We start from the raw sequence: 25068 nt of genomic DNA, 5'->3' as shown, positions 1-25068 counted from the left end.
GAGATACTGAGATAGGAGTGTTGGTAGCTTGCTCCACCGTTGCAACGAGTTGCTCTGGTGTTGTACCACCTTAACCCAGTCCTGAAGATACTTTCAGGCGCAAACTTTGTTTGCTCACACTTGGATAAAGGATTAAACTAAATTTATTATACTCTAACCAAGTGAAAAATAAACTTTCAACATCTTTCTCTAAATCCAGAGTAAATTATAAAAAAGGGTGGCACACCAATTGGCAATTCCTATAGGTAGAGATGACCTGCTAATGCTTCTGCCTGATATCTCCGCTTGGGACTGGCTCCCACTGAAGAGACCTCAATAAAGGTCGAAACTAGTCTGGGTAGTGGCCCTTCCCTTAATGCATAACATTAGACATATCCGCAAGGAGATGTGTTTTGCATTATAGGAGATACTGAGATAGGAGTGTTGGTAGCTTGCTCCACCGTTGCAACGAGTTGCCCTGGTGTTGTACCACCTTAACCCAGTCCTGAAGATACTTTCAGGTGCAAACTTTGTTTGCTCACACTTGGATAAAGGATTAAACTAAATTTATTAAACCTCCTTCACCCTTACATCAAATTTATGCTAGAAAAAAAATCTCCACAGGGTATCTCCTTTCTGGATTTACGCATCCAAAGAAAAGAAGATGGTTCCATCTCCACTTCTATCACAAGCCAACATTTTCAGGTCGCTACATTCACAATTCTTCTACTCGTCATCCATCTCAAAAATTTGGCATCATTAAATCATTAGTAACCAGAGCACACAGATTCTGCTCCTCTGAAGAATCTCTAAACCAAGAATTGGAAATAATCAAAAATACAGCCATATAATCTTAAAACTACTCAAAAAATCATCAGTCACTTCCCCACACATCAACATAAAGAAGAACAAGTCCATAGGATTCCCATACCTTATGTCAAAGGCATCTCTGAACATCTTAACTTGTTACCTTCTCCTAGAGACTAACTTTCACCTCCGATGCTATCTGGCATATACGAGGTTCCATGCTCCTGTAAATTGTCTTACTATGGACAGACAGGTAGATCTGTTCAGAAACGTATTTCGGAACATCAAGACCATATCCATTTTATCAAACTGCAGAAATCACGGAGTTGAAAACCCAAACCATAAGATTCATTGGGAAAAGACCAAACTTTTACATAGATCTTTATGTAAACATGAAAGTTTATATAAAGAAAGTGCTGAAGCCCTGCTTCGCAGACCAAATCTAAACCGTAATGACATTCTTGCTATTCCTAAAGTATCGGAAATTGTCATACAAAATTGTGTTAAATAATTTCTTTTTATGTATGTTATCTTATTTAAATTTTTTTTTTCCCAGTTATATTTTAATTTAATTCTATATCATGCTAGCGTACACATATTGGGATTCCATTGTAATCATGTGCCCTAACTGTATGTTATTCCTAGTATTGTTTGAATTAACTGTACTGACGATGTCCTAAGATACTTAGGATGAAATATTTACTTATTTAAACTTATTACTGTGGTTATTACATGTGTTTGTTTGATCATATTTTGATACTTAAGGTTTGAAAATAAGGCATGATTCTTTCTATGTTACCTAAAAAAAACTTTCAATAAAGCCTAGCGTTTCATTAAACATGCATGAAAAAACTTAGCAATACAGTAATTAAAAAAAGTAAATACTTTTTTGTGTATATAAAGTATGCAGTTACATATTAGTATATTTTTTGTCACATTAGCCATTTTTAGACCACCATTTGTATTTGAAATCAAATTGTTAGTATGAATTTATATGAGAATCTGCTAATAAATTAAGTGTAACTATGTAACTTTTGAAATGGATAGCCTTACTTTCATTTTCAGTGTTTATAACAAGGCTGCAGATCTTCACATTGGCATTACTGACTCTCAAGGTATGTACTTTTTTTTTTTTTTTTTTTTTGACAGTGGGGAGGGGGGGGTATATTCATGATATAAAATCATAATAAGTAAAATTAATTTTTATCCTTAATTAAGCAGACCCTACTCTAAATGATCAAATCCTTTTCCAGCCAACTAGATAACATTGCATCCCTTCAGGTGGCGCTGGGTTTGAATTTTTTGACATTTCTTAACATAGATGTTTGTGAAAATTATTAGGAGGTTTGAAGTGACTTGGAAAAAAAAAATGTTTATTTTCTAATAGGCTCTGACCATTTAAATCCTTAGCCTCCCACAGTAACTAAACATACCATAAATTTCACTCTTTTTATAGTACTCAGATGCATTTCTAATATCTCTTAATTGATAGTTTATAAAATTTAAAAACATAACTGTTTTGAATTCACAAGTATAGCTAAAAACTTTACATACTTTTCATTTTGGTTTGGATGGTTTGTCTTAAAGTTGAATAAATTTGTCTAAAAACTGAATAGATTTTATTTACCTACTGTTGTTTTTTAAATGTTCATTCTGTTCTAAAAATAACTGATCCACAAATAAATTAAAATCAAGGGTCATGTTTTAAAATTGATGAGTGAGCCAATTATATGCTTGGTTTAATCCTTTATCCAAGTGTAAGCAAACAAGACCTCAATAAAGGTCCACTGACAAGATATTAGTTTTCAGCAAGATAAGTACTTTGGTTTTCTTTTGTTTGTTTTTTACTTTAATTTATTTTACTGGTGCTAGTGATGGTTTCGTTCCCATTAGCACTGGTTTCTTTTAATAAATATTAGGATTGCTGGCAGTGCAGTTAGTATCTGCATTACGGGATTAGTTTTAGCAGTATCACTGCCACCATTTATATATAGTAGCTCAAACAAACATTTGCTGGTGGTGTAGAATTATTTCTGTATCATGGGATTATTTTATTCTCAGTCTTATGACTGAAAGTTTTTTTTTCCTTCCAATTAAACGCAGATATATATAGATTTATAGTCTTTTTCACACTTGAGATAATGGTACCAATTCCTTCAAGGGTGCAAACTCTAGGAATTAAAATTCCCAGGAATATGTTAGAAGAGCTAATCTCAGGTGGTATGGTCACTTATACAGAATGGGAGAGGAAAGATTAGGAAAACAAGTGTTCTCTGAAAAAGAAAAAGACCCAGAGAAAGACTAAGATATAGGTGGATTGATACAGTAAAAGCCTTAGAAGATTAAGAAATATAAGATCTGATAATGTTGGAGTCTTGACAGGTAACAGACTGATTTGGAGGATGTGAAGAAGTAAGATGGATAACTAAGGTTTTAAAAGAGATAGTCGATGCAAAAAGATTTATTCTTTCACCCCTTACGGTGGAGGGAAATATTTAATTGTAGTTAAAGATGTGGAAACTAGGGACAAACTATTACAGGGTTTTATTTTCGAAGGCAGCACAATTATTCCTGTAATGATCTGGAGCCAGGTAAAAACATTAAAAATCAAAAGATTTCTGGTGGAACATATAGAGAATAGTAACGAAATTCTTATACAGACATTTTCGAAATGGAGTAAGATTAGTAATATATGAAAGAGTTTGTCAAGCGAAGATCCAAATTGGTTTTCTGGTGATGTCACCTTCACAATGGATATGAAGATGCCTGTACCAAATTTTGTCAACATCGGTACAATGCGAGTTATGGTAAACTATCCCAGAGTACAGCATCAATGCCTGCATTGCAGTTCATACGATCACTTATGTGATAACTGTCCCAAATCTAAATGTTTCAACTGCATGGAGATCGGACATATCACTAATCAGTGCCTCAAATGCTGTCAGAAATGTGAAAGTTCTGAACACCGCATTAATACCTGTCCTTTTAGAACTTTTGTGGAAAGAGTGGGAGCTCCTGTAGAGCCAATTAGAACACCATATATATCATAGAGGCATAATGAAGAGTTCCCAGATCTTCCAATTCAGTCAAGTAAAGACGGCACTTTTAAGCAAACTACACTTGGTAAAATCAAAAAGTGCATGACCAAATCAGTTAGAAATTATCCCCAAAATTCTAGATCTGCAGGAGAAACTTTTCCAGTCAAATACTGATGGAACATCAATTAAAACTACCAATAATGAGCCTAAAATAACAAATGAACAGGTACACAATGAAATGCAAAAACATTCAACTGTTCTACAAGGAGAAACTGGAGAAGAAACAGAAAAGCAAGTAAGACAAAATCATCAAAAAGGAAAGTTGAATTAATACTAAAAATTGAAGATAAACAAAAAAAAATTAAAAAAAAAAGAACTACAACTAAAAGAAAAAGAAGTAATAAAAAACGTAAAGATGGAAAGACAGTGGATCATCAAATGAAAACTCATCAAACTCAGAAGAGCTCATGCTAATAAAAAGAAATCAAGAGATACAATTAAAGAAAATATAATAAGCTTTGCTGATTTAAAGTTTTTTCAGTACAGTCATCATCTACATGAAAAGAAAACAACTAGCTTCCAAATCAAAAATGATAGCTGTGAAATCGAAGTAATGGAAAGCAACTGTAAAAAAACTGGAAAACAGTTTACAAGAAGCACGTTACGCAATTGCTTCTTCGCAGATTGAAGACCTCATCAGGTTCATCCAAAATTTAGAAGTTAAGACTTACCAGTGACACTGCAATAATCATAGCATCTCCTTTTTGCATTGCCTCATTAAATGTACGAGGATTCCATAGGCAAATTAAACAAGAAACTATATGGAAACTTATGCTATGCCATAATATCGGGTTTTTGTTTCTCCAAGAAACATATTTCTGCAGATAAAGATATAAAAAGTTTAACAGATAGATATCTACTTCTTTCTTATTGGAGCTTTGGAAATTTAACAGGGCTGGAGTAGAGATCTTATTTTTACCTCCCTCCTTGGGTCATTCTGTAATATCCAAAGGGATGCAGAAGGGAGAATCTTGACAATAGATTGGAAATACTGTGGATGTGTAATAAGGTTTATAAATGTTTATGCTCCATCCAATGGAACAGTTAGACAAAAATTCTTCCAGGAATTGGAGCCATATTTATATGGTACCCACTACATCATAACAGTTGGAGACTGGAATTGTATTGAAAACCCCACATTAGACAAAATAGGAGGACACCCCAGGAGTGGAAAAGTGGGATATGTACAGTTAAAAACTGTCTTGACAATGCTCAATTAGTAGATATGGAGGATTTGCAATCCTAATTGAGCATTGTCAAGACAGTTTTTAACTGTACCAGGCATACACATACATGAATCAAGGTATTGGCATTATATTGATCGAATTTATCTCTCTTCTTCCCTTATAAATAGGATAATTCAGATAAAACATCTTGACATCAATATGTCAGATCATAATCCAGTTATACTTAAGTTCCACTGCATGTAAAAAGTAGAGATCTCTTCTGGACCATGGAGATGTCCATCAAATTTTCCATTGATCTTTTCAACTAAATTGAGTTAGAATGATTAGTCTTTTGCCACGGTATGACAGTGAAATGTTTAAAAGGAGGGCTATAATTGCAAATGACTTTATGCGTGGGTTATGTATGACGAGTGGTGTGGAATTTGTGGATGTGTGGAGTGAGTTTGATGGGCGAAAGGATCTATATAAGATGGATGGCTTGCATTTGAATGGTTACGGTGTAAGAAGACTTGAGAAAGTGTTGCTGAATGTAGTGGATGTGCAAATTCAGGGAAACTAGATTTGTTAGGGGGGGGGGGAGTAGAGATACAGTCCTTATGGAGGCAGTTGAATGTAAGAATGAATATAATATGCCAGAGCAAATAAGGACAACAAATCTGAGTGGGATAGTTAATATAAAGCATCAAGGTAGGGTTGGGGCTAATGGGGGTCTTAAATTCATGTACACTAATACTAGGAGTATTAGGAACAAGAAGGAAGAGTTTTTGGCCATGGTTGGCACTTCCAGACCACAGGTTATAGGTATTAGTGAAACATGGCTGACTGTAGATGATATAACTAGTGGGATTGAATGTGATGGGTATAGTGTGTTCAGGAATGACAGAGAGAATAAAATGGGGGGAGGAGTATTGTTGATGATAGCTGATGAGCTCCAGCCAAGGAGAATAGAAGTTGAATTGCAGGATAGAGAAAAGAGCACATTTGAGGCCATTTGGTGTGAGATTATGGCTAGCAGAACTAAATATACAATTGGGTGCTACTATAGACCAGGTGATGGAAAAGATGGTGGTGACAGTATGCACAAGCAAATAGAAGAAATGGGTGGAAGGAGGGTGATTATTATGGGAGATTTCAACTATGGTCGCATTGATTGGAGTGAGGAGAGGTCACACGGGAGGAAGGAACTGGATTTTATGCGGTTATTAAGGGATAACTATCTGCGACAGCATGTAATGGAAAATACTAGGGGTCAGAGAGTGCTTGACCTAGTAATTACATCTGAGGATTTGGCTGTAACGAATATGACCACATTGCCACCAGTCGGTGAGAGTGATCATAGGGTCTTAACTTGGGAGGTGGCTAAAGGTGTAGAATTTTCAATTAAGACAGGGTACATGTGGAATTATCGGGCTGGAAAGTATGACAAGCTTAGGAGTTTGATTGGTTCAGTGCCATGGCATGTACAACTGCAAGGACTAGAAGTTGATAGTGCATGGGAGGTAGTTAAGAAGTGCTTGCATGAAGCAATGGCTGACTGTATACCTAGAGTCCGAATAATAAATCAAGTAGGGGTTAAATGGATGAATAACACCATTGAGCTTGAGTTGCAAAAAAAGAAACAACTATATAGGGAATTTAAGGAGAAGGGTGACTGGCAGGCACATGAACGGTATAAAGTGCAGGCCAGAAGGGTGACGAGTGTGGTAAGAAAAGCAAAAAAGGATTACGAAAGAACATTGGCCATGCAGGCTAAAGAGAATCCTAAATAGTTTTTTAGATATGTAGCAAGTAAAAGGAAAAATGTACATGGCAGATTGATTTTAAAGAATGCCGATGGTAGGGAGGTAACTGAATCAGTTGAGATAGTTGAGTTACTGAGTGAGCACTTTGCAAAAGTATATCATCCAGGTGGTGACATTGCAGAAACGAATAAACCAGTAGATTATACGGGAATTGTGGTTAATGAAGTGGAGGTGAGTAGTCTATTGCATAACCTTAATGTCAATACATCTGTGGGATTGGATGGTATACCAGCTCGTGTTGTACGAGAAGCAGCTAAAGAATTGTCAGTACCCTTGACCATTTTGTTTAATTTGAGTCTCGGGTCTGGGTTAGTCCCGAGCAGGTGGAAAGAGGGGAAAATAGTTCCACTGCATAAAGGTGGTTCCAAGACTGCTGTTGTAAATTACCGACCGATTAGCATATCAGGAATCATTGTCAAGGTCTTAGAGAAAATAGTCAAGAGGAAAGTACAAGATTGGATAGAAGAAAATGGGATACTGTATCAGGGACAGCATGGTTTTGTGAAGGGTAGGTCATGCCTCAGTAACTTGCTCACGTATTATAACACAGTGACGGCTGAACTGGATAAGGGTAATGGGTTTACGGTGATTCTACTGGACCTTGCCAAGGCCTTTGACAGGATTCCACATGGAATTCTAATCAGTAAATTGCAGCATATGGGAATGGACATAGGGTTGGTGAGATGGATAGGAGGGTGGTTGACAGAGAGATATCAGAGAGTGGTTTACTCGGGAGTAGAGTCCACAAGACGGCCTGTGACTAGTGGTGTGCCACAAGGATCTGTTCTTGGACCACTGCTGTTTAATTTGTTCATAAATGATATAGGAAATGATCTGAGAGGAACAGTTCATTTGTTTGCGGATGATGCGAAGTTGGGTAGGGCAATAGTGAATGCAGATGACGTCAAAATTTTGCAGGATGATTTGGATAGATTGGAGGTCTGGGCTAAGGAGAATGGATGTCAGTTTAATATGGCAAAATGTAAGGTTATGCATTTTGGGGTGAAAAGATTGGCGGCAATTTACTGCATTGGTGGAACCGTGCTCCAGGAAATTGATGAGGCACGAGATTTAGGAGTGTTGGTAGATAAGGAATTGAAATTTAGGAGACACATTGCAAAAGTGACCAAAACAGCTCATCAAATCACTTGGTTGCTGAAGAATACGTTGACAAGCAGGTTATTGTTCCTCTGTATCGAGCCTTGATAAGACCCCATCTAGACTACTGTGCTCAGATTTGGTCACCTAGGTTTCTTCTTGATGGGGAGGAGGTGGAGAGGATCCAGAGGCGAGTGACCAAGATGATAGCAGGTCTGTGGAATGAACCGTATGAGAACAGGTTGAGGATTTGTGGGTTGCAAAAATTGGTTGATATTCGGAGGGGAGATATGATTGAGACATTCAAATTACTGAAGAGTTTCTATAAAATTAATTCAGAAGATATTTTTGAGAACAGGGCTAGTTGTGGGAGGACTAGGGGACATCCATGGAAACTGGGCAAAAGTGTGGTTAGTAAAGGTGTTAGAGCTGGGTTCTTTACTTTTAGAGTAGTGAATGAGTGGAATGCGCTCCCTGAGTCTGTGGTGGATGCTGTGACAGTGAATGAGTTTAAGGTGAGGTATGATAGATACTGTATGAATGCCAAATAGTTGTGATGAATATGATTTGGGGCCTCCCTCGATGAGTCTAATGACTCCCTGGAGTTGCCCGTAATAATAGTAATAGTAATAAATCCCAGACCCTCTGTTTGAATTGGAATAATGTGACCTGAAATTGGGATATGTGGTTAAAATTCAAACAAGCAGTAAAGCAGAATATGATGGAATGGAGAAAGGAACAGGCTTTCCTCAAAATGAAAAAGTTGAAAGATCTGTATAAAGAGAGAAGCTGGTTTGTAACAAACCAATGCAATGGTATAGAATGTAGCAAAGTCAATTAGAAACATTAACATAGAGATAGAACTGGAAAGGCAGAAACAAGTAAAAGAAAGAAATTTTAAGATAAGAATACAACAGCACTTAGCAGATAGCCCTTCAGCTGCATCTTCAATAGACAATTTACAATATTTTGCAAAGAAAGGACTACCTCTCAAATCTATGTTGATGGAAAGACATGTCCACCACTAAAGACATCCTTGACTTCTTTCCAAAATACTACAAAATCTGTTTGAAGACAATAGTACTGTTGGAAATTATAACTCTTGGAACATTAATGGCTTTCCTGTTCATATCCAAGATTGGCTTGACAGCCCCATTATAGCATCTGAAGTTACCACAGCCTATAAAGAATGCCAGACAAGAAAATCCCCAGGACCTGATGGCCTAAGGATAGAACTTTATCGTGAGGCCTGGGATTTTATTCTTCCCATTCTAGTTACACTGTTTAATTCCTTTCTCTCATGAGGACACATACCAAGTGAATTTGTAGCAAGCCATACTGTCCTCATTTCTAAACCTAATAGAGATCACACCTTAATCAGCAGCTGGAGACCTATTTCTCTATCTAATACTGACTACAAGATATTTTTCTGTATCATCAATAACAGGCTCAAAGTGGGAATGAAATATATAATTAAAAGCACACAGGTGTATGGAGTACCAAGTCGAGCAGTAGAATTTAATCTATTTCTACTACGTGATCTAATCCGCTTAGTTAGCACGAAAAAAGCAGTCGATGGCAGTGCTATCAGTTGATCTTACTCAAGCATTCAATAATGTCTGGCATCCCTTTCTATTCCACATCCTCCAGCAAATTAGTGTAGGTAAAAAACTGCTATCTGTTATCAAAGGAGCCTATGCCAATTCAACCACCTGCCTCTTAGTTAATGGGTTGTTGTCAGACCAATAAAAATTCAAAAAGGAGTCGAGCAAGGTCGTCCTCTCAGTCCACTGCTCTTTGCATTGGTTCTTGAACCTTTCTAATAACAATTCAACAATACACATGCTGTGTGAGGAATAACAGTTCTTTCAACTAAAAAGGAAAATAAGGTATTAACATATGCTGATAATGTGGTCATTATTAGCATATGCTGATAATGTGGTCGGAACTTTGAAGGATAATGATTCCATATATATATTTTTTGGTATTTTGGAAAAATTCAGCAAAAGCAGCAGATTAATTAATAATGCAGACAAGACAAAATTAAAAGTTTATGGAAAGTGGGATCTTAGACCAAAAAGCATTCTTTTGGTCTAACCCCTAAAGAGAGAGCCTCTCATACTTGGAATTCCCTTCTCCACTTAACCAATATTACCAGTCGAAGAACTTATATGCAAGAACTTGGAAATGTTAGAAGACTGGAAAATAGGATCGCTCTCCTTTTCTTCTAAAGACATAGTACTCAAAATCATAATCGTTCCTGCTCAGTTGTATACATAATAAATATTACAGACATCACAGAAACTGAAGAAAAGCAATTATATAGTAAATCTCTACAATTTTTTTGGTCTAGCCGATACCAAGAAGTTAAAAAGGAATTTCTTCAACTATCAACAAAGCACGGAGGATTTGGACTTCCAGTCTTAAAATTCTGCTATTTAAGCAATACAGCTTCAAAAATCCATAAAATATTGCAAACTAATCACATATGTGCAGACCTTCTCTGGTACTATTTGGGTTTTCATCTTCCCCTGTTTGGAGTTAATGATTATAAAGGTCCAAAATCTAAGATTGTTCCTGAATACTACAACACTCTGTGCTTAACTCTAAGACTGCTAAAACACTGCAGAATTGACATTCTTTCCATTAAAAAAAGTAAAATTTGGTATAAAGAAATCTTTAATCTCTTTTGCTGCGAAGTTCCACAGTTGGGTACTGACAACAATATTTTGTTTCATAACTTGATTAAGTTCCAAGGGTACCCTAACAGGAAGGATCTTGCTTGGAGAATTTGCATGTGGTCGCCTTCCAGTCAATGCCATCAAATGGAGGTACTTGAACATCAGAGATCCAATCTTTGACATCTGTTACTAATTGGAAACAGTAGAACATGCATTGTCCGCACGGTTGGCCTAGTGGCTTTGCGCTTCGCAACCGTATGCCCGGGGAAGGAGTGTCCTAGGTTCGATTTCCGTTGGAGACATGAGGAGCTGAAGGATCTTCCTCAGCCATAGCCAAGTTAGCCGGTCTTGGGCACGGGCAGTAGGGTTTTTTTCCGCCAGTTTATCTGGTGTTTTTCATCCCACAAGCAGGCAAACCGGCCCCGTGAACACACAGGGATACAGCCAAGAATACCTTGAGGCATTGGAGTGACCATTCTATCCTCGTATTTCGGTTACGAAATCCAAGCATGCTTGGAAGGTTGTGGGCTTAAAGCCTGTTAAAGCCATTGGGATAGATAGAACATGCATTCTACAGCTGCCCTCTTGCTCTGCATATTTGGAACAGATTATGTAATGTGTTGGACATGCTACTATTTACAACAGAACAGGTTTTTTTTTTTACAATACCCACCACCTGTCAGCCATAGGAAGAGAATTTTGATTTTTATAATTAATGAATTAAAATACCATTTATGGAAGGTTTTTAAAAAACATGGATTTGAAAACCAGCAATATGACATCCAAATGCTTTATAATATTGTATTGTGGAAATTTTATTGTTCAGTCAGATGTTTTTTGTATTTAGAAAGATGCATTCTAGGAGATATCAAATTTATCACTAGATTGTGTAGACCACCCATATTATGCAATATTCACCGGGGGGGGGGGAGATAAAATTCTGTCTATTCTTGCTATGAGAGGTTTTTTAAATAGTTCCATCCTCTTAATTCAATGTAGTTTTATAGTCAATTGCAGGGATGACTGGAGAGCAATTCCAGGCCAAGAAGGCCAACTCAAGGCGGTTAATCCAGATGGGGCTAACCACCTGGGTATCAGTCATCTTTGCACTTTAGTTTCAATTGGTGTTTTGGTCGTTCATCTATATGAGATTGGTGAAAAAGGAAAAGCCTTTGGCTATATGGTGATATAAAAGAGCTGAGGCCTTTTCTCTCTCTCTCATGCTATCTATCTGTCTTTTTTTCTCCTAATACTATCAGGTTCTCTTGAACCCCTATACTAACTACTCTAGGCCTATGATGAGCAACCCTTTACTTTTTCACCTCAATAAAGGTCAAAACCAGTCTGGGTAGTGACCCTTCCCATGTCTGCAAGGAGATGTGCATTGCATTATGGAATGCTAAGGCAAGTGATGTAAAGTCATTAGCTTTTTATATGAGTTGTCCCAGTCCTGAAAATAGTACAGGTGCAAACTTGTTTGCTTATACTTGGATAAAGAATGAAACCAAGTATATCGTTTCTTGGTATCTTTAATTAAAAGAGAACAGCTTTATCTCTTTATTTATTTATTTTGTTTATGCCATTGGCATGATTTAGGTACAAGTAGTAATTGAGGAAGAAAAATTACTCTAACAATGGCATAAAAAAAAAAAATCTGTTCTTGCTTAACATGTTAATGCTCACTGGTCCTTTATAGCTTAGTGAGCTTCTGATAGGATTATCTGAAGATGCATACTCTTCTGTGCCTACAATTTCCATGTATTTTCTTGCAGTTTTCTTGTTTTGCAGGTGGAAAAAGCCTAATTTTCCAGGAGGGAAAATGGGAAAACCTTCTCTCCGTATGATATCAGCCAGTTTCGTTGAAAATTCCTTATAATATATGCCATTCATGTCATTCTAACTAATTAGTGCCATCATACTGACTGTGCTATGGAGAGAGTATGGAAAATATAATTAAAATTTAAAGTGATAGCTAAATACAAAAGCAGTGGAAGCATAATTTGACTACACAAAATAGGAGAGAAGCGAATAAATAAAAATAATAATAAATCCGCTAATGCATTTTATTCCCTAAGGGAATATAAGCGAGGCTATTTAACCCTAGCTAACTTTTGGAAACTGGGGACAGCCAATCTTCACCATAAGCCAATCAGAGATAGTTTGTCCAAAACTATCAGTTTTAAATTGCATCTGCAGCACTTCTGAGTACAGTACATTACTACTCAAGATGGCAACAGTTGTATGACCAATCAGAAACAGCTTGTCTTTATCATCGTTTCAGATGGCATTCAGGAAAGAGAGTATGACATACTGCCATCTTGTGCCCCCCCCCAACACTAGTGTTAGGGGGCCACAAGATGCCGTACTCTCTTCCCCATGTGCCATTTAAAATGACTGATAGTCTTGGACCAGCTATCTCTGATTGGCTAAGGGTATAGATTATCTGTCCCCAGTTTCCAAAAGTTAGCTAGGATTAAACAGCCTTGTCTATTCCCTTTGGGGAATAAAAGGCATGAGCAGATTCGTTTTTCTTTCTTATTTTTTTTTTATTTATTCTTTTCTCTCCTAACAGCTGCTCTATTTGCATAGTCAAATTTTGCTTTCATTGCCTTCATATTTAGCTATCACTTTTAATTATGTTTTTTATATTGGCTGCATAGCACAATCAGTATGATGACCACTCATCTGAAATAGCATGAGTTCTATCAGTTTTCTTGAGAGGTGGATTAAAAACCTGCGTTGCCAGGAAGAGAAACCCTGCATGCCTGTGCCAGAGATAAACCAACTGGGGAACCAGTTGAAGAAAGGTTTGGAAAAAGTTCCTCTAGTAGTAGTGACTAGAGTCAAACTTAGAATAGTTTTTCTTTATGTGGCCTAGCACTTCAGATGCAAAGAAAAGAAAGTTCTTTCACTATGTGACAAGAAAATGGAAAATAACTATGGAAGTGATGACTTTAGTGTTGATGGTTGGAAGTAACAGAAGCAAAAATTGAATAATCACTAGGGAAAGAGCTTTGATGAAGCAGATAAGTTTCGTATGCATTTTTATTGATATATTCATAATAAAAATTCATATCAGTCAATTCATCAGACTTGAATTCACCTTCCATTAGAAAACACTGACATATGGATCCTTGAAACCAATAACCACTGCTCTTGCTCAGGATCAACCTTTTAGACTGAGCATAACTCTAGGCATGTGATTCTGGTTTACAATCATGCATATTCATTGAGATGATTGTTTACAATCATCTAAATTCACTGAGTTGTGTTTATCTGCTCTGCATGTTGTGAGCATTTATGCTGCAATTACAAAGGAATATATCATGGAAATGCAGTGTCCAGACCTTTGTTTACTAGGATCTTTTTGTTAGTTTTTTAAGTGTAGATTTACCTTCAAAGTTTATGACAGGAATGTATTATCATCCTGTATGTATGTGTGTTATTTTTAATTTTATATTTTTGGCTATAATTGGATACTATTTTTCTTGATAAAACAATCACAATTATAATGATAATGATTATTCCTCTCTAATTTGATGGGATTCATTGAAAAATTATATTTTTTAGTGAAATTCTTTTTATTTTAGCTGGACAGTTTTAATGCAAAATTAGGCAAACTAAAATTATGCCTACAGATAACAAAAATAAGTGTTTAGTTGCTTTCATGATGAATAATATTGCTATAAAGAATGTTAATACAAATTCCAGCAATTTTGATTGCTTGTAATCATTACTTGTCTCATGAAGATATATAAATTAGTTCTTAACGTGCCATATTTATTTATTACTGTAATTATTTTAATTTAATGGTGGCCTTTATTTCTTATTATTTTTTTATAGGAAATGTTCATGCATATAGTTATGAAGGATTGCAAGTGATACAAGGTTTTTGTTGGAATCAGTGTCTTGAAATTCCAGTAATTTCTAGAACAGATTCTATTTGGAAAGAATTTTGGGATCATACCTTAAAGAAAATATGGTGTCAAGATCAATTCAAGGCTCAGAGGTTTATTTTCTAATACACATTATTAATGAGTAGGAATGCACAGAATAAATACTAAACCTATTTATTATTTTTATTTAATATTTAGTATGTTTACTAACTCTTACATTTAGAAAATGGAATGTTTAGTAAAATTCAGTTTTCCTCAACTACTGTAAAATATCCAAAAAAAAAAAAAGTTTGCAGCACTTTGATAGGATTTTATGAAAGATGTTTATATTGCTTTTGATTTAACATCAATGTTGTATATAGGCTTAGGTTCTGGATGTTATTCATCTCATTTTTATGGAATTAAAACATAAAAAACAATAAATCATATAAAGATATTTATGAACTGGTTTATATTTTGCTGGGTTTCAAACATCCTTCATTTCCATTTTCCTAGCACATCTACTGCTTACAGTACAAATACTTTACAGTATGAATTGCTTCATGCTCATCATCATGTTTGTATACTGTAATTAGTAGTTCTCTTAAAATGCTGGTTTGAACAACTATTGAAATATAAGCTAGTTAATATCTTTATATGAGTTATTGTTTTTCATGTTATACTTCTACAAAAAGAATGATAGTTGATCTAAACATATTTGAATTTCCAAAAATCAAAGCGATAATGTAAATTTTGGATACATTTTGGTGGAAGAATACTATACTTAGCAGTCTATTCAGATTTCATCTTCTCTTGAATAATAATCATATCATTGCAAGATAAACTTGATGGAGAAATTATAGTAAATAAAAAGAGCATGTTCTCTTCAGGATACTGCCATTTATGTATACTAATGCCAGAAGCATTTATTAAGCTAACTAGTGCCAAAAGCCCCTCTTAGAAGGGCTTTTGGCCCTAGTTAGCTTAATTGGTCAAAAATTATAGTAATTAATGACACTTGGTTGACAGAGGAAGATTTAAGGTTAGAATGGTATTTTTAAGGTGGACACAGAGAATAATATATATATAGAGAGAGAGAGAATGAGAGCAGAACTGTATTCATCAAGAGCAGTTCACCTGGAGGGCAGAATATGGAAGTGCATTTCAGGTTATCTGGTGTAAAATAGAGATCAGAAGGACAAAATATATAGGCAAAAATCAGGAAGGTGGCAAAATGTATTGGAGGCTATTAAAAAAAGCTTAGCAATGGAGGAAAGTGTACAGTAATAGAAATTAGAGATGATAAAAAGTGACATGAAAACTGAAGATAAAGATATTCTAGATGTCTGTAATAATTACCTCGAAAGACTGCTAAATGGAACAACCAGTGACAGCATGATGACAGAAAACACTCAACAGGAATGCAATCAGTAATACATCAGTAGAAAAAGTTATCAAAAACCTGAAATGTGGAAAGTCAGCTGGAGTAGATAATATTAAACTGGAAATGCTGAAATATGGAGGTATAAAAGCTTTGCAGTGTACACTGCATAATTCAGAACTTGGTCAGAGGGTTGAATTCCAGATGATTGGAGAAGAGCTTCTCATAGTACCTGTCTATAAAAAAATTTCCCTACTTAGTGTTCTTTGCAAGATTCATGCAAGTATACTTGAGAAACGGCTAAGAAAAATTGTGGAAGGGCAGCTTGGAAAAGAACAAGCTGGATTCAGGCCATATGGAGGTTGAATCAAATTTTCACTTTAAGACAAATAGTGAAAAAATCATGGAAATATAATATGTTTTTTTATTTTTTTAAGAATAAAAAGTCAAGCCTTATAAACTCAAAGAACTATACAAGCTTGTCTAGAGCAGACTTATACAAAGCATCCATGCCTATAGTGGGACTCAAACCCATGACCTATGGGTTGGAGAGCAGGTATGTTATCCATCCGGTCAATCAGGCTGCCATGATCTGTATTTAAGTTTCGTAGATCTGGAAAAGGCATATGACAAGGTGCCAAGAGAAAAGCTGTTCAAACTGCTAGAGTTATATGATGTAAATTGAACATTATATGAAGCAATACTTAGTCTATATTTGAGTTGCAAGTCAACAGTTAGAATTGAAGGAGTTTTGTCAAATTTTTCTTGATAATATAGTATGTCAAGTGATACTTCTATACAGAATTTTAGTTTTCCAGTATTAGTTACACGTGATGATAAAAACAAAAGACAAAACTATGAAATTTTAACAGTCCTGCTTTGAATCTGATTCCTGTATTCTGCTTCAGTCTCATGTCACATAGCGTGATGTTACTTGTACAGCTTGATATGGGAGTGGAGCAAGCAAACAAACAAATAATGAAAAATCTTTATTCTTAGCTAGCAGTGTGTTCAATCTACTTGTACTCATAATCTTGTGGTGTAAGTCTGTTTTCCTTCAAGCTTCTGTCAGGTAGATTTGTAAACTGTGTAGTTTCAACACACTGTATTTATTCAAAGTTGTAGTGCAGATTAAATATATGTTTTTCATTTGGAATTGATACCTCATATTTTTATTACATATATATATAGAGTAGTATAGCAAGGCAGATATATAAAGTGTGTAGCATACTAAAATAACAGGGAAAAAGTTTTGCTTGTAACTCCATGTGTTCTTTTATTGATCTGTGTCCGACATTTTTTATTTTATTTCATTTGATACTTGAATTAAAAAAAAGTTTTTACTTCAATTAAAAGTTAATGAGCTTAATGTGCTCTAGAGCTAAAGACATGCCAGTTATTTATGAGGATGTGCTGAAAAGTCATGATAATCACAATGAAGGAATTGAAGCAAAACCATATAACTTACACATTATTCTACATATTCTCCACAAAGTGTTATACATTTGTTACAATGCTGCATCATTTGCAATCCTCTGAGAAAAAAGTCTTTCCCTTGTTTCACAGTGGAAAGACTTTTTTCCAGTCCTCAGCTGTGGATAAGACTTCATCATCTGTGGTAAATTTTGTTTCTTTCATGTGTTTCTTTAAATTTGGGAATAGGAAATAATCAGATAGGGCCAGGTCTAATTGAACAGAATTTGAGATAAGATTTCTACAGGAATAAGGCTAAAGGTTTCCTTGTCATTATACATGAATTAGTAAATTATAGCTGAAATTTTTTGGGACTTCATAAACTATGCATGCCTGTATTATTATAGGTACATTGAGTTACATGAAATCTAGTTGCTCATGTTCTAGTTTACCATGTCTGGAGAATGGATGCTATAACTGCAGTAATCACCATAAATGTCTTTAGTTTTGGTATTTATGCCATTAAAAAAAAAACTGATAGTTGCATAGTTGAAAAATCATCACAAAATAACAGTGATCTGTTTAAGAAAAGGCATATTACAAGGTGCCAAGAGAAAATCTGTTCAAAACAGTATGATTATATAGTGTAAACAGGACATTATATTGACCACCATGTTGTTGAAGTTATAAGTCAGCAATTAGAATTGAAAGAGATACAGGAATAATTTGATGTAAAATCAGGTATCAGACAAGGGTGTGCACTATCCCCATGTATATGGATCACATTATGAAAGAAAATAGCATTAAACTTGATATCAAAATTGGAGATGTTAATCTCAGCTCTTTATTTATGCAGATGATGTTACATGCTTAAATAAATTCAGTACATATCTGCAGATTCATTAACAAACTTTAATTACTGCTGTAGTAAATTTCCATTGAAATCAGCAATAAAAAAAACAAAACTGTGAAAATGGGAAGGAATATTGAAAACACCGACTGCATCCTGAATTGAGAACCTATAGAACAAGTAATACATTTCAACTATTTAAGCAGAATTCAGAGTGAAGATGGCAAATTAAATGTGGAAATAGACAATAGAATAAACCAAGCTAGTATGGTAAAAAGTCAACAGAAACTTTTCAAGTAGAGAAATGCCAGAAAAATCCATAAATATATTACATGAAAAACTAAGCCAGTAAACATTTGTATGCACATCATCTAGACCCTTGTTCTTCAACCTGTGATCCGCAGAAATTTCCTGGCAGCCTGCCAAAAATTTCTTCGTCTCTCAGAAACAACGCGCCAGCCAAGTATATCAAATTTTCTAACCTCTAAGCAGCAGCAGATGTCGCACTAGCTAAAAATTGTAATTTTATAACATTGGATTTAATAAATAAAATACTATCTACATTGGTTTATGTTTCTGTCTTAGCCATCAGCCGGTCCGCAAAATATTTCTCCTATTTTCCCTGGTCCACAGGTGTAAAAAGGTTGAAGAACGCTGATCTAGACTAAATAAGTATAAGGGAAATTAATAATTAACAGTTTTTATATATAGGCACAACAGCATCATATTGCCTCTGTGGCTAGCCATTTGATGATTTCCATCAAGTTGGTTTGGCAAAATAAGACTGTTATGATTGGATTGTAATTACCAATCAAAACATTTTGCTAGTTTTTTAAACCAACATCATCAGAGCACAAATTACAACTGTTGTAAACATGAATGCTCAATTTCTTTTTGGTTATAATTCAACTTATAACTGAGAAGGAACCAATGGCCTAACAAAGTGCCCTCTAGAAAGCTGATAACAGTGAAGTTGATTTGGAGAAGTCAAGCTAAGTGTGGTCTTAAAATTTGTCTTTTAGATCTTTGGCAAATGAATGCAGTCATACTTGTTGAGATTAGACGAGTGCTTCATAGCTAATGTTAATTCTAGAAATAGTCTCTCAGACCTGTGGTGATTTCTGTGTGTCACAGTTGTCTTCCTTCATTTAATCCTGTGCAAGAGAATATCTAGAGCATGATCTGCCAGTCTTGACTTGTCATACAGATGATCGTGGATATAGTTTTTCTGTCCTTCAAAGTAGATGTTAATGCATCTATCAGCCTATCCAAAGTAGGCAATATGCAGGCACAAGGAACATTTTGTGCTCCAGGATATGTAAGAGAATGGTGCTAATCCTAAGAGAACAGATGAACATAGCTGCTTGAATATGTGATTTGAAAGTGGGATAGAGATTAGATCTGTGGAGAACTTTGGCTATTTTTTCAGATGTATCCTGAATAAGGGATGGGAATAGTTTTGTTCTGATCTTGTGTGGTGGTGGTTGTAGGAGGAATGGTGGGATGGTTGTCACTTCCCAAAACAGAACTGTGTGACTACTGTTGCCATTTAGATGCAAAATAGTTACCTCATTTACTGTCAGATTCTCAGATGTTATTACCAGATATAATATTCTTGCACCCTGAGCCCTTCCTATGCTTCTTAAAGAAAAGCATGACTACAAGATCTTCTTGATTAATTTATAATAACATACTATAGCTTGCTGTTCAGTCCTTAGCATCTTCCTTTCTCTTATTTGAGGATTTGTGTACAACTCTGTGGCCAAGATTGAACTCAGATAAATTCCACACTGTCTTGTAAATCATATATATTTTTGGGGTATATAATGCAAGTGAAATATAGCATCTATATTATTATTATTATTATTATTATGTAGAGTGCTTTCCCACAATGAGTCTTTGGACTCGTGGAAAAATGTGTTATGATAAAAATCAAACTCGGATCTTTTCCAATCGAAGGGCGCAATACTCTGTTGTTCTTCCAGTTAGCTCTGTAGGCACTTATGAGAACATAGTGCATCAGCAGAAATTTTATGATATTAACATGCACACTGACATCCATATAGAAATGTCTCTCTCTCTCACACACACACACATTCTCCACACCTACATATATTTGCATGTCAAAGAAATTAAAATAAATTCAGGAAAGACAATTCACTATTTTCCATAAAATTACTTTCCCTGTTTCACTTTGAAAACGTGTTCGCTTTTTTGTGTTTCAAGCAAAAGGAAACATTTTTATCCTTTTATGTACAAGTTCATTTCAGGATTTAAAAGAACTTTTATAAATGCTTTTTAACTGAACTTATCTAACCCCACATGGAAGGGAAGCATCTTTTTACTCCCAGAAACTTGAGTTTTTACTTCCATAAATAAGACACATCTGCTAGAGAACACAGTTAACAGACATAATTGTACTGACTTCAAGACCTTAGCTGTCTTGGTCTAACCATTCTCAGTCTCATCTATTGAAAACTTCACTTAGGGACTCAGAAGTGCACAAAATGCTGAGCAGAGTTTAAGGGGCTAAATAGCATTTCACTAGTATAAGAAAATCAAATAAACGTAAAAAAAAATTAGTATACATTCACAAAAGGAGGAATGTAAAAATAGAAATTAATGAAAGAGTAAGAAGATAATGTATGTGCGTGTGTGTGTGTGTGTGTGTGTGTGTGTGCGTGTGTGCGTGTGTGTGTGTGTGTGTGTGTTTGAAACATTTCTGTGTACTTGTTAGTATCATAAAATATGAATAAAGAACTTAGTCATGTTATGGTTATAAAAGACTATCTCTGTGATTAGTGGAAATTTTCTTTCATACTGAATCAGTTATATGAATATCACTAAAATGTTATACTGATAAAAATGATAAAAGGCACAAAGATCAGAGATTGAATAAACTTTCATTTGAATTTTGTCCATAATGCATCAGCATATGAAGTTAATTTCATGTGCGAGTGGCAGGTTTTTTCCTCCCCAAAAATTTGGTCATTTTATGCAAAACAAACTGACTAATGAACATATTCAGTTAACTCTTTTTTTTAGAGAAACTTGTGCCATAGTTTTATGAATTATTTACATATAAACACAAGGTAAATGTAATAATTTATTATAAGGCCATATATTTCAGTCTTTTTTGCCACTGAATATGGTCTATAATTTTCAGACTGAAATATATTATTACCTTTATCTCATGTTTACATGTAAATAATTCATATTCAGTTAACATCACATAATATAATATACTTAGCAGCATGGTTGGCTGAGTAGATAATGCATCCTCTCTCCAACCAATAGGCTGAAGGTCCAAATCCTCTCTACGGGCATGGATTATTGTGATGGTCTTATTAATTTTGTGTGTAAGGGGAGTTACTTCTTCTAGCAGAGACTTCACTCCCAAAAATCCTATGAGATGGGAATGACCATAATGGCATCTAGTAAATGCCATATGGTTATCTAGAGATGATAATATGACCAAATACACTAGTCATATGGTCTTCTTAGTTACATTGGTCATAATTCCAGCCAGCTTATTATATATAAATGTCCATGTATGATGAACTGTTACTATAGCAAAATGATAAAGATCAAAGAAAATATTTAGTTATAGTGGGTGGTTTGGCATAGTAATTTCTATTAGAATAGTATTGATGCTTAGAGCTTTGTCCAGTACTTTTTTTTTTTTTTTGGCAGTTTATAAGTTCACTAGAACAGTCCTTGTTATAGTGACAATGGAATGTGTAATACCTTTATTACATTCAGTTATTGCCAACCATTTAAGTGATTGAAGAATTAAAAAAAAGGAGAAATATGTGTGTGACTCAAATTTTTTAAACTGAATTTATAGTACATATTAATTAAAAAACCATTTATGTTATGTTATGTTATGTTAAACCATTTATTTATGTTAAATCAAGAATTCAAGTTAGTACCTTGAATTCTTGATTTAAGTGATTTTTTAAATTTTATTTTTGGATATATTAATTTTTGAAATATTACATTATTTGTAGGTATCATGTGGATCATCATAACTGCTATACTTTCGTGATGACTTTTTTGAGTATGTTATCTGTCACCGAATTGGAATCATCATTAACAAATAAAACAGAGTTTTGTAAGAAATTTATTGTTCCACATACAAGTGCAGTAGCAGATTATATAGTCCTTTACAGATCATTGTTTTCAAAACAAGTTTATATTCAAACAGAGATTCCATAGAATTGAACAGATTGTGAATATTGGTTTGTAAAATAATAAAAGGGGTATTAATTTAAACATATATTCATAAAAGTTCATAAGTTAATTCTCCTTCAGAAACATTGAGTAAAAATGCTCATTTTGATATAAAAATTATAAACACGTTAAGACAAGAATTTAATTTAATGTCACAAGTGTCTCTCATTTTGGTATATATTTTATTAATTATATCATACCTGCATTAATGCATGTTTTGTAACATTTTTATATATAATTATATAATTTCTGTTATATAAATAAAATAGCAGTTGTACAATTGCTATTTTATATTTATTATTATTATCGTGTGTGTATCAGCATTATCTTTTGAATTTAGTGAAATTACATGTTTTTTCTTTTATCTTATAAATTAACTGGAATAACAAATTAAAATTTTGTCTAGTATTAATAAATAATAAAGGAATATTAAAACATGGACCAAATTTGTTACATCAGGCCAAAATGCTTTAGGAATTTTAATTTTTGAGAACTTACATATTCTGATGTTAGTTTGTATTTCTTGTAGTAGATATTGTATATGTTTATTAAAACAAAAGTGTCATCACCTTGGCTGATATCCAGGAAGTGCAAGACAACAAATGGTAATGCCTCTGGCATGGTATTCATTATGTTTCATTGTAGGGTTGGCCAGCTGATGCATTCCTGTGTGAGCATTCATAAATGCTATGGCAGAGTTCACAGGGTTTGCCCTACTTCTTTCTTGTTAGCTATAAGAAGTTTAGTTATGGATTAAACATTCTTTAGTAATGATACCAGCATGAGAAGTTGTTGAATCCAGAGCAGAGTGCCATCCATTTTCATTAAAAGTAATCAGGTCATTAACATAAAAATTTACCATATTTTATTTTGAATGGGTGGAAAATATCATTATAGAATTGGTAATCAGTTGGCAAGATAACAGGTAGACTCCAGTTTTTTTTTTTTTTGGTAAATGGTGATTTTTATAATTCAGTTTTTTGCAAGACACATTTTTAAAGATTAGATATTATTTATATTTGATAAGTGCAAGGTGTGAAGATAATTTTTGTATTAGTTAGAATGCATTATATATAGGTTAAGATTTCTTAGCATTCCAGAAATACTATTTAGCATATAGAATGAAAGTTCCAGTTAATTTATTTCTGTAAAGCTCTTACAGAAACAAATTAATTGGATCAGATCTTACTTTATACAAACAGTTGTAAGAATTCATTTCCAGACTTTTAAGAAATATCAGCCTACATAGTGCATTCCAACAAGTATTAAAATTATTTTAACTCTGCAATCCATATTACAGACAAACAGTAATCTCTATCTCAATTGGGCTCATGTAGTCATTTATTTTGGTCATACTGCTGGAGATCTACAGAAATTTGCAGATAATAACATAGGATACCTTGTCTATCGCCAGTCAGAATGGTCAGGATTTAAGAATTTTAACCTTTCTCCATATTATGGAAAAAGATTAAAATCTTGCATATACAAGTAAATATTTATATGAAGGATTTTTCAGTGAAAGTTGTGATTCCCTTCTCCACTCTTTTTACCTTAATTTATTTAGTGCATAAAATGTTGCTGTTTTAAAATGCTGTTCATCATTACTATTAAAACTGTTTTTTTTTTTAATTAATTAAAATGCAGAAACATAGTCGTATTGACTTTTTTAGCTTTACTGTATGCAGATGCAAGTTATGCATTAGTATACTTATGCATATTTTTACTTTCATGGAATTTGATTAAGTGTATTAACCTGTTGTTGTAGTTTCAACTTTGATGACTAAGACAGTTAGTGGAAATATTATTGTTGCAATAAACAGAATCTGAGGATAATTGAATTATTTTTTACTTCATCATGCTATAAATAAATGGAAAAGAGCATAGTAACATAATCTGTAATTTAAAAGGAATGTTACTTTTATTCAAATATTTAATAAAATTAGTATTCTGCTTTCTTATTTTTTCAAGAAGAGATCCATAAGTATTTACATGGTGCAAACAAAATCATTAAAACTGTAACAGAACCCTACAGAATGAATGGTCCTGTTAAAATTTTAATAGCCAGAAATATACAATATCATATGCATGTAATTACATCAGTTTGTATTTTATGGCTAAACTTCAGTCCACAACAACTGTGATCACATATAATATTATGCTCAGCAACAATTACAACGATACTATCTCCACAGTATGCAAGAATAGAATGGCATTATCAGAAATTGGGCAATGAAAGTTATGCACTTTAACTGAAGAGACTGCAAGCTGTGTAATATATTCAATGGGGTTGCATTGTAGGAAATTGATTAGACCGAGGATTTGTGATCATGTACAGGGAATTTAAAGTTCATATAAAATATTTCAAATGTGGCAAAATAGTGCCAAGGATTACTTGATGTTAAGAAGCGCTCTGAGGTATAAAAACTTCCTTGTCTTGACAAGCAGGATAAGGGGGTTGTTATCCCTCTTCACAATAAAGCTTTTGACATTATCCACATCTGGACTGTTGTCCACAGTAAATCTGTGGACAACTGTGGGCTTCTTGGGACATGAAAGTGGTGAAGAATACACAGAGGTGAGTGCTCAAAATGGTGACTGGTCTGTGCAGTGCTTGCTATGAGGATAGATTAAAAGTTTGTGGGTTATGGTTTAGGCAGTTGAAAA

The 25068-nt window shown here is 34.3% G+C and overlaps 1 protein-coding gene across 1 annotated transcript in view; it reads left to right on the top strand.

Annotated features, from left to right (window-relative positions):
• The window catches only part of LOC150094614 (MKRN2 opposite strand protein-like), a 47739-nt gene extending 23377 nt beyond the window's left edge, over nucleotides 1–24362 (top strand). Inside the window, exons 2-4 of the mRNA XM_090411237.1 lie at nucleotides 1852–1901; nucleotides 14496–14661; nucleotides 22182–24362. Of these exons, the coding sequence (XP_090267363.1) occupies nucleotides 1852–1901; nucleotides 14496–14661; nucleotides 22182–22389 (424 nt within the window). The 3' untranslated portion in view covers nucleotides 22390–24362. The remainder of the gene's footprint in view (nucleotides 1–1851; nucleotides 1902–14495; nucleotides 14662–22181) is intronic.
• The last annotated feature ends 706 nt before the right edge of the window (nucleotides 24363–25068 follow it).

The sequence above is a fragment of the Typopeltis vanoorti genome, chromosome 21 (genome assembly GCF_054136105.1).
Source record: "Typopeltis vanoorti isolate ZY-2024b chromosome 21, IOZ_Tvanoo_1.0, whole genome shotgun sequence".
Classification (NCBI taxonomy): domain Eukaryota; kingdom Metazoa; phylum Arthropoda; class Arachnida; order Uropygi; family Thelyphonidae; genus Typopeltis; species Typopeltis vanoorti.
This window is presented reverse-complemented; position numbering and strand designations above follow the sequence as displayed.